General features: G+C 42.6%; 1 protein-coding gene across 1 annotated transcript in view; it reads left to right on the top strand.

The window, feature by feature from the left end:
• Positions 1-5,096: 5,096 nt before the first annotated feature.
• The window catches only part of LOC124606174 (probable sodium/potassium/calcium exchanger CG1090), a 135,537-nt gene continuing 122,875 nt past the window's right edge, over positions 5,097-17,758 (top strand). The window contains exon 1 of the mRNA XM_047138140.1: positions 5,097-5,128. Coding sequence (XP_046994096.1) covers positions 5,097-5,128 — 32 coding nt within the window. The remainder of the gene's footprint in view (positions 5,129-17,758) is intronic.

Genomic DNA, 17,758 nt, shown 5'->3' with positions numbered 1-17,758 from the left:
TTGTGTTTCCGGAAAATGTGCGTAAGGAATGTTCCCTTCTCCTTTGCAGATTCACGGTTTTTCTCCTCCCTACATTTTCTCGTCTGATATTATAAATTCACATAAAAAAATAAAGCAGTTTTCCCGAAACTGTTATACATAATATAAAAAAATAAATAACAGATGCAGCTACGAATTTAGGTATTCTTTGGCCCTCTACAGTAGTGTAGTTACATCCTTGTAATTTAAGTGTTGTAAAATATTCCGGTTTTTTTTAATGGAAACTTTATTATATTGTTTCAAATTGCACCTTATTTGATGTTCATGTATTGCAGCAGACAAAACATTTTCGCTGTCAGTGTTTTTTTCTGGAAAGACTGAAAACAACACAGAATATTTTTCTCTTACAGTGGCATGACACACATCACTGAGACGTGAAACGAAGCGCTTTCGAAAGGTTGAGGCTAACGCATTGTTATTCACTTAGATATTGTTTGAAGATAAAGAAAAATATGAAGTGAAGTGAAATGCGGCTACTGTCTTCGTACAAAATTCCCTCTGAAGTTAATGTCTTGAGCTTTCTTTGTGTTTTACATGCTAGGGAAATGTAAACATTACTACGAACAGAACGTTATCATTGTAGCGTGTCAAATTATATAAAATCTGGATAATTATCGCCTATAGTTTAGAGGATCTATAGCAAATACGGATGACTACTTTAAAATCTACCGGTTATCCTTAAGTCATTTACAACTCTAAAAGCTGAAACTGGGACAGGTTTATATTAGCCGAAACTTGGGATGCCAGAGGAAGATTTACTGAACTGCTGTTAGTGGTTTTAATAGGACTTCTTACCAGGCATTTTTATCATCATTTTGTGATACTTCAGTACTGTGCATATTTTGCCTATAATGTACCATACCCTGCTCAAGAGCGGATTGAAAAAACTCAAAAGGTGCCACACAACATTAACATTTACGTGGCGAAAGTAATTGAAGTCTTTAAAAAGCTGTAATGGTTGTTCATGTATGATAAGGAGAAATCGATGACATGCCCAGAGGTGGCGTTAATGTCAATGAAACTGCGTTGGTATGAGTTGCACAAAATCGTAATTCGAGTGTGAAACGTACGCGACACGGTTTCGAAGTAGGCTGATCGCGTGTTTCGTAGAAATGTATACAATAGAGTACAATGTGTCCATTACAATTGTTTTATGTACTGTTTATCGCCAATGAATATTTATTAGTTCGTTTTCAACAGTAGAGGAAGGGTCGGCTACATTAAAATATGATCGTATTTTTCTTCTAAATGATACGTACGAAAAGAATCACAAGGAGAGGTGTTAGTATAGCACTGGAGAATCGCCGGTTAAAGGTGTGCGGATTAACCAGTTGATGCCACGGGCATGTCATAGTAAGGGCACATTGCTTTTTACCACAAGACTAAATTATGAGACAGCTTTGTGCAAGATGTGTACCGCATCTGCTGAGTGCTTATCAAATGCAAATTGAGAAAATAATTTCTCTATAGTTTTGGGGCGTTTTAAAAAGAATTTAACAGTTTATGTGCACTTCATTGCAATGAACAGAGCTTGATCCTCCACTTTATGCTAGAAACGAAACACCAGTCAATACAATGGACTGAACATTCCACGATTTTTCGAGCGTTCGTCTGGGATATCATTATTTCCTCTTCCGTTATTTAGGCAAATAACCTTTCAGCCACTGTTAAGTCGGTAATTGAGGATTTTTTCTTTAATCTGGCTCAGACGTCACCCACCATGGCCCGTGGCAGTTTTCGGGAACATAACACTTAACTCTGAGAACTTCAAACTATGAAAAAGGAAAAACTAGGTGACTTTGAAAAACACTGACATTACTAATGATCATTTGGTTATTGTGTGCATTAAACTTCCATAAGCTCATGTTATTCAATTGGACTGTGCGTAATGGTTAAAATTAGTTTGAAAATGGTGGCCCTAATGAAAAACGTGTCATGGGTTGACCATCAAGTAATACTCGAATGTATAATTAATGCCAAAAGGATTATCTATTACTAAATGAAACAGGGTGCCAGATTAATTTAATTTGTTACAATTTGCAGTCAGAGAACGTTAACCTGAATTTATTCATAAGATGTGATTGAGAATCATAAGTGGCAAGTATGTAGGGTGTGTGGTTGGTTGACATAAATGGCAAAGACCGGAATATAAGGGAATATGTGAGATCGTGGCCGGCCGGGGTGGCCGAGCGGTTCTAGGCGCTACAGTCTGGAACCGCGCGACCGCTACGATCGCAGGTTCGAATCCAGCCTCGGGCATGGATGTGTGTGATGTCCTTAGGTTAGTTAGGTTTAAGTAGTTTTAAGTTCTAGGGGACTGTTGATCTTAGAAATTAAGTCCCATAGTGCTCAGAGCCATTTGAACCATTTGAGATCGACATCTCATAAATAATTTGTGAAAAATATATGAACTCATGCTGTCTGCTCAGTGATTGCGCGCTTACGCAGCAAGAACGATTAACTAAAGCATATATACTAGATCAAAGAATGAACTGAATGTGCCCTAAAATTTTCCATGAAATAACAAGATTCGAAACAGTCACTTAGCGATGCAAGTCTATGACCAGAACTCGTGATCTAACAAGGAAATGGTCCAATATGTCATGTCAAAATCTCCCCCTGAAATTTTTCACACAGGAAGAATACACCGAAATAAATGTACTGACAAAATTTTAGTTGCTAAGGCGCACATCAGATTTTTTTTTAAGTGTTAAAGTTATCCATTGTTGCCGGACGAAGAACCGCTTACAACAGCAGATCGTGCAGCTTTGCTTGCCTAGCGCGCGAATCTGCGGATAAGCAGGCACAGCCAACGTACTGCCTCCTAGCGCAAAGTCCAAAACGCACGCACGCGATTTTTAAGCGCTCAGACCGTATAATAAATGACACAAATCATTAATTTTTCGAAAACTTGCAATTAATATGGACTGCTAAACTCTTACAGATGTAATTGTTACACAAGTGACTAGTACAGCAAAGAAAATCAAGGCAGTGAATGATGTTACACTACAGACAGCTTCTATAAATTGGCACTTTAATTTGTCAACATGAGATATTATGCAGGGTGAACATTAGTGAAACCGACAAACTGCAAGGACGGATTCCTGACCGGAAATGGAGGAAAGGAGGTCCTATGAATAATTGTTCGGTAATGTATTACTGCTGCGGTAGATCGCGCTGACGAATGGAAGTTCCTCTGACCACGTGCCGTGTGTTCCTTGTGTGATCCAGGCTGTGTGAATGACGCAGCGTACTGTAAGCAGCGGAATGGTCCGGTATTCATGTCGGGGACAAGCCGAGATGGTGTTTGTGTACGGCCAAAAAGATTGAAACGGCCAAGAGGCAGCACGGTTACACCAAAACAAGTTCCCTCGCAGACATCAACCACATCACACAACATTTCAGCCCTTTTCGGGTGTTTGTGTGATCACGGGTCCTTTCAGACAGGCGAAAGTGCAGGAGGTGGTGGACTGTGCGTACACCAGATGTGGAGGACGGGTTCTACAGTATATTTAGACGAATTCTAGTACAAGCTCCAGGCGAGTTGTCCGTCAACATGGTGTAAGCCAAAGTACGAGTATGTGACAACCGCTACTATCCCTATCACCTGCAACGAGTGCAAGGATTATCAGCAGCGGATTTCCCTCTATGGAAAGGATTTTGTCGATAGTTTTTGCAGCAGACCATCAAAATAATGGGATTGCTATCATCAGTCCTCTTTATCGACGAAGTAACCCTTACCAGAACTGGGATCATCAATCTGCATAGTCGTCATCTGTGGGCTACAGGCAATCCTTGGAGAATGGTTGAGGCGTCTCACCAGCATCGGTTCGGCATCAGTGTGTGGACAGGGGTTCATGTAGGCCTTATACTTGGACAAGATATTATTTCACAACGCCTCGACGTAGGGACGTACCTAGACTTCCTGCAGAATGCTCTGCCTCGGCAGCTTGGAGGTGTGCCTCTGGCAATGCGACAGGTTAAGGGGGTTCTGCATGACGGAGCACCACCCCACTTCCGCATTACAGTTCGTCGAAACGTCGACATCTTCCCCGGAAGTTAGATAGGACGCGGCGGCCCTGTAGCTTGGCCTGCAAGCTCATCGTTCATGAACTCCTTGGATTTTTTACCTCCGGGGTACCTGAAAAGCGTTGTGTATGCTGAACCAGTCCCTGATATGCAGACTCGTCAACAGCATGTTCACGACACCAGTGACGCTATTTGGAGAGAGGCCGGAGCGTGCGAGAAAGTGCAGCAATCCATGATGCGACGTGTGAAGAGCTGCAATTCATCCCGTGGAGGCCACTTTGAACATCTGTTGTGACACGAATGCGTTGTAGTTCTGTACTGTGTTCCAGGACTATTTGTTATCGTTGCACGCACACCGTTCATTTCCGGACACGTCGTCATATGACCTTTTTTCCTCCATTTCCAGTCAGAAATCCGCCCCTGTCGGTTTTATTAATTTTCACCCTGTATAACAACTCCTACAGCACATGTCTGATGATAATTTTTGAATAATGTATATATTACTAACAATGAAACAGATCCCTGTTTATTTCCTGTCGTCGTCACAAAAATATTAAATGTCTATTGGATGATGAAAACAACTAGGCACATCTGATAAAAGAAAAATTAGTGCATTCAGGCGCTTCAAAGAATATTTAGCACTGAAGGATGTGCAGATGAGGTCTTTTAAGATCCAGGATGATGAGCTGAAATCAATCTGCAAATTTAAATACCTAGGGTCGTACATACAGAGGGATGAAGGACTGGAAAGCGAGATACAACCCCGAATAAATTGCGGTTGGAACAACTGGAGGAAAATGAATGGAGTGTTGTGTGACAAGAAGGTGAGCATTGGGTCGAAAGGGAAAGTGTACAAGACGGTGGTAAGGCCTGCTATGATATACAGGGCAGAGACACGGCCAATCACAGTACCCCAAGAAAGGAAGATGGAAGTGGCGGAAATGAGGATGCTGAGGTGAATGTGTGGGGTAACAAGGAAGGACAGGATTAGAAATGAATTTCTTAGAGGAGCTGTGAAAGTGGGATCCATGGGGAAAAAGATACAAGAGAGCAGACTAAGGTGGGTACGGACACTTGCAGGGAAAAGGGGAAGAGTATATCGGAAACAGACTTGAAGATATAAAGATTGAAGGAGCGAGAAGGAGAGGAAGACCGAAGATGAGGTGGAAGGATAAGATATCCTGGGACCTAAGGAAGAAAGGATGGAAGAAGGAAGAGGCAATGGATAGAGAACTATGGAGGAGAAGGATCCAGAAGAGCAACGCCGACCCTACGTGGCGTGGGACGAGGGCGACGATTAAGAAGAAGAAGAAGGCGCTTCAGGCTAATTCCTGGTTTTATTTAGACAGAGCATGGATGGAGTAAGACGTGATTGTGGTTGTTATTCTCCTGCTTACCAGGCATACTTGAATTCGTAAGACACAAACTAACAATTCACGAATGACTAAAGTTTAACAGTACTCTTCCGTTGATGAACCTGAAATCACAAAGAGCTATCTGAAATTTTATACTCTGATAATTTTCTGAAAAATGCTTTACACTGTCGAAAAATGTTTTTATTGAGACAGGTGGAACCGACTTATGTTACAGTCTACCCATTCATTGCCTTCCCTTAAAGAGAGAGATGTTTGTTATGTCCAGGGCAAATGTCCAACAAAAGCAAAGCAAGCAAGGTACGGAGATGTTCCCGATGCAATACTGAAAATTATTCTCTTCCATTATTCCAGTTGTTGCTTCATTGATTACAAGATTTCTTTGCAACTAAACAGTCCTTTTGAAATTTATGGCCCTAATTTGCCTTGATGTTCCTGAAGACAGATATAAAGTTGCAGAAACAATAATGATGATACTTGTCACTGGCATTGTTGTATATGGATGTTCATAGCATTCGTCAACTGCACAAGCGACTCTGTCTTTTTTCGTTCGAAATGATAGAATGCGGCTTGCACACAGTTCTTGCACAATACCGGGTTGCCTTTATGCACAGCAGTTTAGGGGATAACAAGAAGCTTCGTCTTCATATCAGCAACGAATTTCTCTATAATATTACCTGCTAACAACGTCCCCCTTCACGTTTACCTGAAGTAAACTTTGTTATTTTGCCACTTTCTTTTCCGTATACTTTGCCGAATCTGTTTAACCAGGCTGAAGAAGCCTGAAAATCAGTAATCTTCATCTCAGTATCGATTCAGAGGGCCCAGTCTTGTAAATATCCCTCGGTGATGGCACACTGACTCCCACAAGCAGTTCTAGATCTTTCGAATAGTTTTTGTTTCACACTTTTGCAAGTTTCAGTTTGGCTCATATTTCGAACTTCGTGTAGATCTTTCTTCCACTTGTACAGTTCGTGTTCAGATTTTACAAAACAAAAAACAAAAACGACTTTGCACGCTGCTAAACTTTAAGCCTTTTCTGGCTCGTTCGTTCAACCAAGATATTTATAGTCTTTTTCTTTATCACTGAGATCTTTTACTGTGCATGTTTTCTTTGGGCTAGAACGAACTGTAATTTTGTTCTGAACTTTAATTAACACAATAACCAATTTTCAAACCATAACTCATGGAATCGTCAGAGTTATTACCTGTTTTTTCTTCCACAATTTCTAATGAAATGTCAATATCATTCGAATGTATGTCCAAGAAATTAACTAATAAATAACACGACGTAAGTCTTCAGAGGAAATAGGTGATTTCAATTGTATACCACGATCTTCTTATTTCATCTTTGTAAGGCTGAAAACATTGACTATGTTCCACTTAACTGTGAAACTCGGAAAGCTGTACCAAGGCAGATACTATTAGCAAGCATATGCGAGCAAAATACATGGAAAATTAATTGAGTTTTATCTCCGGCGTTAACCTCTGACAATATTGTAAAGGAAACTTAATTATTATGGATATTAAATGAATTACAAGTTCGAACGAATAGTATTTGTGAACAGTTGTGTCAGACAAACTGTCAATGAAAACTATGAAATTCACTTTCAAATTACTATTGCATTGTGCTCTGTTATCTGTTTACCAATTGGTCATCACCCAAGGGTATGCGTGTTGCGCATGCACTGTCTGCTACAGCTACACGTAGGGCTGTGCTTTTTTCCAGCCACCTGGCGAATTATGAACTTGGCAATTTTAACCCTTTTTTAATGCTTACTGTGTCTTAGCAACTAAAATTTTGACATTATGTTTCTTTCTGGGTATTCTTCCTGTATAAAAAATCTCAGGGCGCGTTTCGACGTGTCGGATTGGACTGTTCGTTCTATATCTACGTCTATGCCTGGCAAAGGGTTCATCGAACCACTTTCACTATTCTCTATTATTCCAATCTCGTACAGCGCGCGGAAAGAACGAACATCTTCCCGTACGAACTCTGATTTCCCTTATTTTATCATGATGATCGTTTCTCCCTATGTCGGTCGGCTTCAACAAAAGATTTTCGCATTCGCAGGAGAAAGTTGATGACTGAAATTTCGTGAGCAGACTGCTCCGCAACGAAAAACGCCTTTGTTTTAATGATGTCCATCCCAAATCCTGTATCATTTCAGAGACGCTCACTCCCCTGTTTCGTGATAATACGAAACGTGCTGCCCTTCTTTGAACTTTTTCGATGTACTCCGTCAATCCTATCTGGTAAGGATCCCACACCGCGCAGCAGTATTCTAAAAGAGGACGGACAAGCGTATTGTAGCCGGCCTACTTATAATTAGATCTGTTACATTTTCTAAGTGTCCTGCCAATAAAACGATGACTTTAGTTTGCCTTCCCCGCAACATTTTCTATGTGTTCCTTCCAATTTAAGTTGTTCGGAATTCTAATTCCAAGATATTTAATTGAATTTATGGCCTCTAGATTTGACTGATTTATGGTGTAATCGAAGTTTAACGGATTCCTTTTAGCACTCATGTGAATGACCTCACACTTTTCGTTATTCAGGGTGTACTGCCAATTTTCGCACCATACAGATGTCTTACCTAAATCGTTTTGCAATTTGTTTTGATCTTCTAATGACATTACTAGTCGATAAACGACAGCGTCATCTGCAAACAATCTAAGACGGTTGCTCAGATTGTCTCCCAAATCGTTTATGTGGATAAGGAACAGCAGAGGGCCTATGACACTACCTTGGGGAGCACCAGAAATCACTTCAGTTTTACTCGATGATTTTCCGTCAATTAGTACGAACTGTGACCTCTCTGACAGGAAATCATGAATCCAGTCACATAACTGAGACGATATACCATAACCATGCAATTTCACTGCAAGCCGCTTGTGTGGCACAGTATCGAAAGCCTTCTGGAAATACAGAAATACGAAAAATGGGTCTGAGTACTATGGGACTTAACATCTATGGTCATCAGTCCCCTAGAACTTAGAACTACTTAAACCTAACTAACCTAAGGACATCACACAACACCCAGTCATCACGAGGCAGAGAAAATCCCTGACCCCGCCGGGAATCGAACCCGGGAACCCGGGCGCGGGAAGCGAGAACGCTACCGCACGACCACGAGCTGCGGACTAGAAATACGAAATCGATATGAAATCCCTTGTCAATAGCACTCAGCACTTCGTGCGGGTAAAGAGCTAATTGTGTTTCACAAAAACGATGTTTTCTAAATCCATGTTGGCTGTGTCAGTAATGTTGCAAGGCTTACTTGTAGTCTTGAAAGCATGTTTAACTTTTTACAGAGAGAGGGTGCTGGCCTCCCGTCCAACCTGCGGTGTTAAAAAAATGGTTCAAATGGCTCTGAGCACTATGGGACTCAACATCTTAGGTCATAAGTCCCCTAGAACTTAGAACTACTTAAACCTAACTAACCTAAGGACATCACACACACCCATGCCCGAGGCAGGATTCGAACCTGCAACCTTAGCAGTCCCGCGGTTCCGGACTGCAGCGCCAGAACCGCACGGCCACCGCGGCCGGCCCTGCGGTGTTACCCTCACAGCTTACAGGACTGCTGGCTTCTCTTTCAACAGTAGATCACATCTTCAGTCTCCGGCAGCTCACTGAGAAACTGGGTGAATATGCTAAAGATTTGCTTATTTTATTCGTTGATTTTAAGAAGGCCTATGATTGCATACATCACAAGAGCCTGCTCAACTGTTTAAGGGAGTTTGGCATAGCAGAGAAACTCATCAATCTGATAAAGATCTGTCTGAACGAAACACGTGCAAAGGTGAAGATGGGAAATCGCGTAACTGAGGAGTTTGAAATTGTGACAGGACTCAGGCAAGGAGATGGGTTGTCCCCTATCTTGTTCAACTTTGCTCTCGAGAAGATCGTACGCGAGACCTTCCAAGAGAACGAAGGGATTGAAATCGAAGGAAAGAGACTGGCATACTTAGCCTATGCAGACGACATCTGTTTAATCTCTAGGTCGGTAGAGGAGTTGGAGCAAATGACCAAAGCACTACAGGAGGCTTCCAGCAAATTTGGGCTAAACATAAACGAAGCCAAGACAGAGTACTTCGTTATGACGCGTGGTCATTGTCAGACTGCTGATCATCTACAATCACTGCAGGTTGGGGACCATTCCTACAAGAGAGTGCAAGAATTCAAATACCTAGGGGCACTTTTCACTGAGGGCTCGTCATGTGAAGCAGAGATCAATGCCAGAATACAAGCAGGAAACCGATCTTACCACAACCTAGCACAACTGCTTCGGTCCAAATCTCTCTCCAAACAGTTCAAGATTCGACTGTACAAAACCCTGATCTAGCCTGTTGTTCTATATGGCTGTGAGACATGGAGTATCCGGAAACAGGACTTCCATAAGCTCCTTGATTTTGAGAGAAAAGTGCTTCGGAAGATCTTCGGTCCGGTTCTGGATGCAGATACAAGGGAATGGAGAATCAGATACAACCAAGAGCTTGAGGAACTATACCAGCAGCCCAACATAGCAGGAACTGTCAAAGCCAAACGAATGGCCATGTGGCCCGGATGGAGGATCACAGGTGGCCTCGGAAGCTCCTGGATTTCACACCTACGGGAAAGAGACCGCCATGGAGACCCAGGAAGCGTTGGAGGGATGGACTCCATGAAGATTTAAACCAAGTGTCAATAGATGCGGACGAATGGCGAATAGCAGCAATGGACAGAATACAGTGGAGGAGGAAATTTGTAGATGCGTGCGGTCCACTGGGCCTGATCACGTAGTAGTAGTAGTAGTAGTAGTAGTAGTAATAGTAATAGTAGTAGTAGTAGTATGTTGACTGTGTGTCAATAGATAGTTTTCCCTGAAGTAATTCATAATGGTCGAACGCAATATACGCTCCAAAATCATGCTGCATATCGACGTTAATGATATGGGCCTGTAATTTAGTGGATTACTCCTACTACCTTTCTTGAATATTGGTGTGACCGGCGCAACTTTCCAGTCTTTGAGTAAGGATCTTCTAAGTGCTGCTCGTGGGGCAGGGATCCTTCCTCACTACCGAGGATGGAGTGTTTCTACGTTGCCTGTTGTAGAAGAACTGAATTCTTCTCACACTCCAGACTAACTCTCGCCCCTTTATCTGCACAACTTTCTGTGCACCAATAAGACGATTTTACTACACACTGAGAAATGCCACGGTCATAAATAATTGAATAGTTTCCGAGTTTGCAACGTTAACCTATGGAACAATTTTGCCTGACGTCCCCACTCTGCTGTCGAGTTGTCCCTCCAGCCAGTCCGCTGGTTTCACATTCTGGATTTTATGGAAACCAGCCTCAGCTCCTCTCTGCTAAACTATTACTGTTGACTAACATGGAGTGTCGTTTCAAAATTTCCAGTAAGTGGTCTTGCTGTCCCGTGTGAAGAACAGTGCCGCTACGATTCTCACGGAACCACACGGGGCCTTCGGCCTCTCACTCCTAGGAAGGGCTTTTCCAACTTGAAAACAAACTTCTTTGGATCACACCCAGTGCGAAATACCGCTCTGAGACCAGTATGAGTTTAACAGCACGAGGTGCGAAAGGCGGCGAACAATACCGCAGGATGAGCGGCCTAGCTGCCAGGCCGCACAGAACTGTTTGCTGCCTGCTGGTGGTTGCTCCTGAATATACAGGGTGGTGCACGAAATATGTTACCATTTTGTTTTTGAATATAAACTTTGTCAGTACAATCTGAAAGGAACATATACTACAATGAAGAGCCGTCCATGGAGATTTGTTCTAACTGAGGACATGCTTAATATGTCCACCATTTTGTTTCCTAACTTTCTTCAAACGAACACTGAAGTTCGGCAGCATCCCTGAATATGGAAGTTAATGGGAATATAAAAAAAGGGAGGAAGGTTTATCTGTTTAGCAAGAGTAATAGAAGGCAGATTTCAGACTACCTAACAGATCAAAACGAAAATTTATGTTCCGACACTGACAATGTTGAGTGTTTATGGAAAAAGTTCAAGGCAATCGTAAAATGCGTTTTAGACAGGTACGTGCCGAGTAAAACTGTGAGGGACGAGAAAAACCCACCATGGTACAACAACAAACTTAGGAAACTACTGCGAAAGCAAAGAGAGCTTCACTCCAAGTTTAAACGCAGCCAAAACCTCTCAGACAAACAGAAGCTAAACGATGTCAAAGTTAGCGTAAGGAGGGCTATGCGTGAAGCGTTCAGTGAATTCGAAAGTAAAATTCTATGTACCGACTTGACAGAAAATCCTAGGAAGTTCTGGTCTTACGTTAAATCAGTAAGTGGCTCGAAACAGCATATCCAGACACTCCGGGATGATGATGGCATTGAAACAGAGGATGACACGCGTAAAGCTGAAATACTAAACACCTTTTTCCAAAGCTGTTTCACAAAGGAAGACCGCACAGCAGTTCCTTCTCTAAATCATCGCACAAACGAAAAAATGGCTGACATCGAAATAAGTGTCCAAGGAATAGAAAAGCAACTGGAATCACTCAACAGAGGAAAGTCTACTGGACCTGACGGGATACCAAATCGATTCTACACAGAGTACGTGAAGAACTTGCCCCCCTTCTAACAGCCGTGTACCGCAAGTCTCTAGAGGAACGGAAGGTTCCAAATGATTGGAAAAGAGCACAGGTAGTCCCAGTCTTCAAGAAGGGTCGTCGAGCAGATGCGCAAAACTATAGACCTATATCTCTGACGTCGATCTATTGTAGAATTTTAGAACGTTTTTTGCTCGAGTATCATGTCGTTTTTGGAAACCCAGAATCTACTATGTAGGAATCAACATGGATTCCGGAAACAGCGATCGTGTGAGACCCAACTCGCTTTATTTGTTCATGAGACCCAGAAAATATTAGATACAGGCTCCCAGGTAGATGCTATTTTTCTTGGCTTCCGGAAGGCGTTCGATACAGTTCCGCACTGTCGCCTGATAAAGTAAGAGCCTACGGAATATCAGACCAGCTGTGTGGCTGGATTGAAGAGTTTTTAGCAAACAGAACACAGCATGTTGTTATCAATGGAGAGACGTCTACAGACGTTAAAGTAACCTCTGGCGTGCCACAGGGGAGTGTTATGGGACCATTGCTTTTCACAATATATATAAATGACCTAGTAGATAGTGTCGGAAGTTCCATGCGGCTTTTCGCGGATGATGCTGTAGTATACAGAGAAGTTGCAGCATTAGAAAATTGTAGCGAAATGCAGGAAGATCTGCAGCGGATAGGCACTTGGTGCATGGAGTGGCAACTGACCCTTAACATAGACAAATGTAATGTATTGCGAATACATAGAAAGAAGGATCCTTTATTGTATGATTATATGATAGCGGAACAAACACTGGTAGCAGTTACTTCTGTAAAATATCTGGGAGTATGCGTGCGGAACGATTTGAAGTGATCATATAAAATTAATTGTTGGTAAGGCGGGTACCAGGTTGAGATTCACTGGGAGAGTCCTTAGAAAATGTAGTCCATCAACAAAGGAGGTGGCTTACAAAACACTCGTTCGACCTATACTTGAGTATTGCTCATCAGTGTGGGATCCGTACCAGATAGGGTTGATGGAGGAGATAGAGAAGATCCAAAGAAGAGCGGCGCGTTTCGTCACAGGGTTATTTGGTAACCGTGATAGCGTTACGGAGATATTTAACAAACTCAAGTGGCAGACTCTGCAAGAGAGGCGCTCTGCATCGCGGTGTAGCTTGCTCGCCAGGTTTCGAGAGGGTGCGTTTCTGGATGAGGTATCGAATATATTGCTTCCCCCTACTTATACCTCCCGAGGAGATCACGAATGTAAAATTAGAGAGATTAGAGCGCGCACGGAGGCTTTCAGACAGTCGTTCTTCCCGCGAACCATACGCGACTGGAACAGGAAAGGGAGGTAATGACAGTGGCACGTAAAGTGCCCTCCGCCACACACCGTTGGGTGGCTTGTGGAGTATAAATGTAGATGTGTAGGTAGAAGTTAGTGATTACCCTACGGCACATGTCTTCCGTAATTTCACTGCAAGCTTGAAGAACAAGTCTTCCGAGCTCCATTAAATCACGTGGACGTTTCGGGATTTTTTTTTTCTTTAGGTACCCCCAAAGAAAAAAGTCACATGGATTGAGGTCTGGACTATTGGGGGGCCAATTTTGTCCGTCATTGAAGCGACCTGGAAACCTTAGTGAAATGATCCGCATGTCGAAATGCTCGTGTAAAAACTCCAACACAGTATTTGGAGTATGTGACCTTGCTCCACCCTGCATGAACCACTGCGTGTTGAAGGGCAAGGCAGTAGCAAGAAGTTGTGGAATGAAGCTATTGCGAAGCATGCTCAAATAACGCTCGCTGTTCACAGTTTCTTCAAAGAAAAAGGGTCCAATAAGTCCGTGACTGGAAATTGCTGCCCACGCTGTAATCCTCGGAGCATAATGTTGTCGTTCATGAAGCACTTGTGGGTTTTCTGTGGCCCAAAAGCGTACATTTTGTTTGTTAACCACACCGTCTAAATGAAAATGCGCCTCGTCTGAAAACCAAACGTAGTTGAGAGTTTCTTCCCTATCCTCCGCCCACTGAGCAAACAGTAGTCTCTCCTGCTTGTGTTTTTCAGTGAGCTTCTGTGCACAGGTCATCTTGTGTGGGTACATATGGAGGTCACTTTTAAGAATGCGTTGAACAGAGCGTCTGGATATTCCCAGTTGCGCTGCTGCCTTTCTACACGATTTCCCGGGACTTCTCTGTACAGCAACTCGTACCACTTCAATATTCTCCGGCGAACAAACAGGCTTAGGCCGAGGTCGCTTCGCTTCCAATTTGTTCCTTCCTGTACAAATTTATCGTACAACCTGTGGATGGTCTTTTTGCAAGGGACCCATCGTATGTTGAATTGTTGTCGAAAACGCCTCTGAGTGACAACAAGGCTTTTCGTTTCATGAAAAAGTAACACAATTGGCGATCGTTGCTGTGTCGTCAGTCTTCCATTGTCAGCCATTGCTGCTTACTAGTCTCCTAGCGGCAGTATCGTGAATTACACGTCATTTCGTAACTCATTTGTTTTTCCAAGCTCTGCTGGTACTGCTGTAGAGATCCCAGAGGGATATCTAATGTGAGTCGTAAATTGTGAAAGAAACAATTGGTAGCACATTTCGTGCGCCACCCTGTATAAGAGACTTAGTTTCACTTTTCACAAACGAGGTTGTCAGGCGGTGGCCCATCTGGGATTCAGTATTCAGGAAAGTTACAGAAAGGTTTGCGTCCAACTACCATCAGAGTAAAGAAACAGATGAAAGATATTACTTGACAACCTAATCTCAGCAGTCGCTGAAGGTTCCTTGCTATAAACACGACCATTCCTGAACTAACATCAATCAAACTCGAACCAAATAAATTATTCCAGCAATGGACTGCCACATGTAGTCGCTAATTCTATGATATTTTCATTTATTCTAGAAGCAGAAATCCTTGACTCGTTAAAGACTCGAACTCCCATGTATAAGACAGCTTCAAACATCTGATTACTTTGCAAATGAGCTAATCTGTAAAATACTTGACGTTAAGTACATAAGCTCAGAAAATGTTTGGAGAAGGTTTAAAATCACTTTTCCACTGTGTTGGAAGTCGTTAGCTGCTCTCATTATCAAACACTGCATGAAAGTAGACTGGGTAATTTGCGTGTCATGAATTTTGCTGCCGCAAGTCATATACACGGATTCTAACTGTCAATTTTTAAATTCGGTGAATAATTGTATGAAATATTGAAAATTAAATGCAATGAATGTTTCTGTGAAGGACAAAAAAAGTCTCGCTTAACTTTACAGTGAAGGAAAATCTTTGTTTATCTTGGTGCACCAAATCAATAACAAACCAGTAACGAGTATAAAACGAGGCTCCAACAGGAAAGCTAGGAAATCTAAAAGAGCTATCTGAAGACAGATTTGTAATGGACTGAGCTGACAAAAGTCATGGCTTACCTCCTAATACGACGTCGGACCTCCTTTTGCCTGGCCTAATGCAAAACTCAACGTGGCATGTACTCAACAAGTCGATGGAAGTCCCCTGCAGAAATATTCAGCCATGCTGCCTCCATAGCCGTCCATAACTGCAAAAGTGTTGCCGGTGCATATTATGTGCAAACTGATCACTCGAGTATGTCCCATAAATGTTCGATGGGTACCCAAATCATTCACTCGAATTGTCCAGAATAGTACTCGAACCAATCGTGAATAGTTCAAAAAATGTTCAAATGTGTGTGAAATCTTGTGGGACTTAACTGCAAAGGGCATCAGTCCCTAAGCTTACACACTACTTAGCCTAAATTAGGCTAAGGACAAACACACACACCCATGCCCGAGGGAGGACTCGAACCTCCGCCGGGACCAGCCGCACAGTCTATGACTGCAGCGCCCAAGATCGCTCGGCTAATCCCGCGCGGTCGTGAATAGTTGTGGCCTAGTGACAGGGCACATTGTCATCCATAAAAATTCCATCGTTTTTTGGGAACATGAAATCCATGAAAGGCTGCAAATGGTCTCCAAGTATCTGAACATAACCAGGACCCAGTCCATTCCATGTAAACATAGGCATTATGGAGCCACCACAGTGATTCGTTTACAAGTTGGGTTAACGTCTTCGTGGGGTCTGCGCTACACCCGGATCTTACCATCAGCTCTTACCAACTGAAATCGGGACTCATCTGACCAGGCTACGGTTTTTCAGACGTCTAAGGTCCAACCAATATGGTCAAGAGTCCAGGAGAACCGCAGCAGGCAAAATCGTGCTGTTAGCAACGGCACTCGTGTCGGTCGTCTGCTGCCATCGGCCATTAACGCCAGATTTCGTCGCAGTGTTCTAACGGATACGTTCGTCGTACGTCCCACATTAATTTCTGCTGTTATTTTACGCAGAGTTGCCTGTCTGTTAGCCCTGACAACTCTACGCGAGCGCCTCTGCTCTCGGTCGCCAAGTAAAGGCCGTCGGTCAATGCGTTGTCCGTGCTGAAAGGTAATGCCTGAAATTTTGTGTTCGCGGCACACTCTTGACACTATGAATCTAGGAATATTGATTCCGTAATGACTTCCGAAATGGATTGTCCCATGCCTTTAGCTCCAACTACCATTCCTCGTTCAAAGCGTGTTAATTCACGTCGTGCGGCCATAATCGCGTCGGAAACCTTTCCACGTGAATCCCCGAATACGAATGACAGTTCCACCAATGCAATGGCCTTTCATACCTTGTGTACGCGATACTACCGGCATCTGTGTATGTGCATATCGCTACCCCATTACTTTTGTTACCTCAGTGTAAATCTGAAACCGGCAATGGTCTTGTTTCAATAAACTTTTTAAGTCATACATGTGACTAGTTGCACTGCAAATTATAAACCTTATAACTGCACTACAGCCGCGCTTTTCAATAAGTCAGCTATCCACAAAACAGTGTTGCAATATCTGGTTTGATTCTTGTACTGGCAACTCGACGTGTACTCTCCAGATGAATTAACAATCATACAGCCCTCGTGCGTGTGTGCGTCTGTGTGTCTAGGCCAACCTACTTCCGTACCGTGATTTTTGAAACTGTCTCTAACTGATAAAATATTTCATCATTTTTGGCTTGCACTCTAGTCAGCATTATTTCCTCTTGCGCTATTTCAGATGTTATCCTTATCTCGCCACTACAAAGCGAATCGGTAACTGAGGCTCTTGATGGAATATTCTCAGAGGAAGTATCGTATGAGGAAATAATTGTGTCTTGGGTATACACCCAAAAATTATGGAATGTTCAGTCCACCAGGAAAACTTCAACAATAGAAATGAGGAAGAAGTTGCTTGCTCTAAACAAAAAAGTTTTCGGTTTCCTCCTTTGAGAAGGGCATGGTCAGTGTTTTCTGCAAATCGGTGGGGATTGTGCTTATTAGAGTTGGGCAAACTGAAACACCTAACTGTTTCGAAACAAATGAAACAGTACAATGTAATGTTTCGAAACGCTGTTTCGAAACAGTGAAACAGTTTGTGTCTTATAATAGTATAGGCCGTCACATTATATAATCTTGAGTGTCTACTGTATAAATATTGTCATAAAAACACAAATGAGGTGCGAGACCGCCAATCATATCGCAGAAAGTGTGAAACTTTCACTTAGGCGTCTTTGCAGTTCCATATTTCGTGTAGCAGCAAGTGCACTGCTTTCGTGTCATGTGACTTTCATACTTTCCAATTGGCCGAGGTCAGACTTAATGTGTTTGACATAACAGATTTTGCCAAACTCGTTTCCCTGTATTCTAGTGCATAATTTTGATAGGTT

Source organism: Schistocerca americana, chromosome 3, assembly GCF_021461395.2.
Source record: "Schistocerca americana isolate TAMUIC-IGC-003095 chromosome 3, iqSchAmer2.1, whole genome shotgun sequence".
Classification (NCBI taxonomy): Eukaryota; Metazoa; Arthropoda; class Insecta; order Orthoptera; family Acrididae; genus Schistocerca; species Schistocerca americana.
The sequence above is the reverse complement of the archived record's forward strand: the minus strand, read 5'-3'. Positions and strand labels throughout refer to the sequence as shown.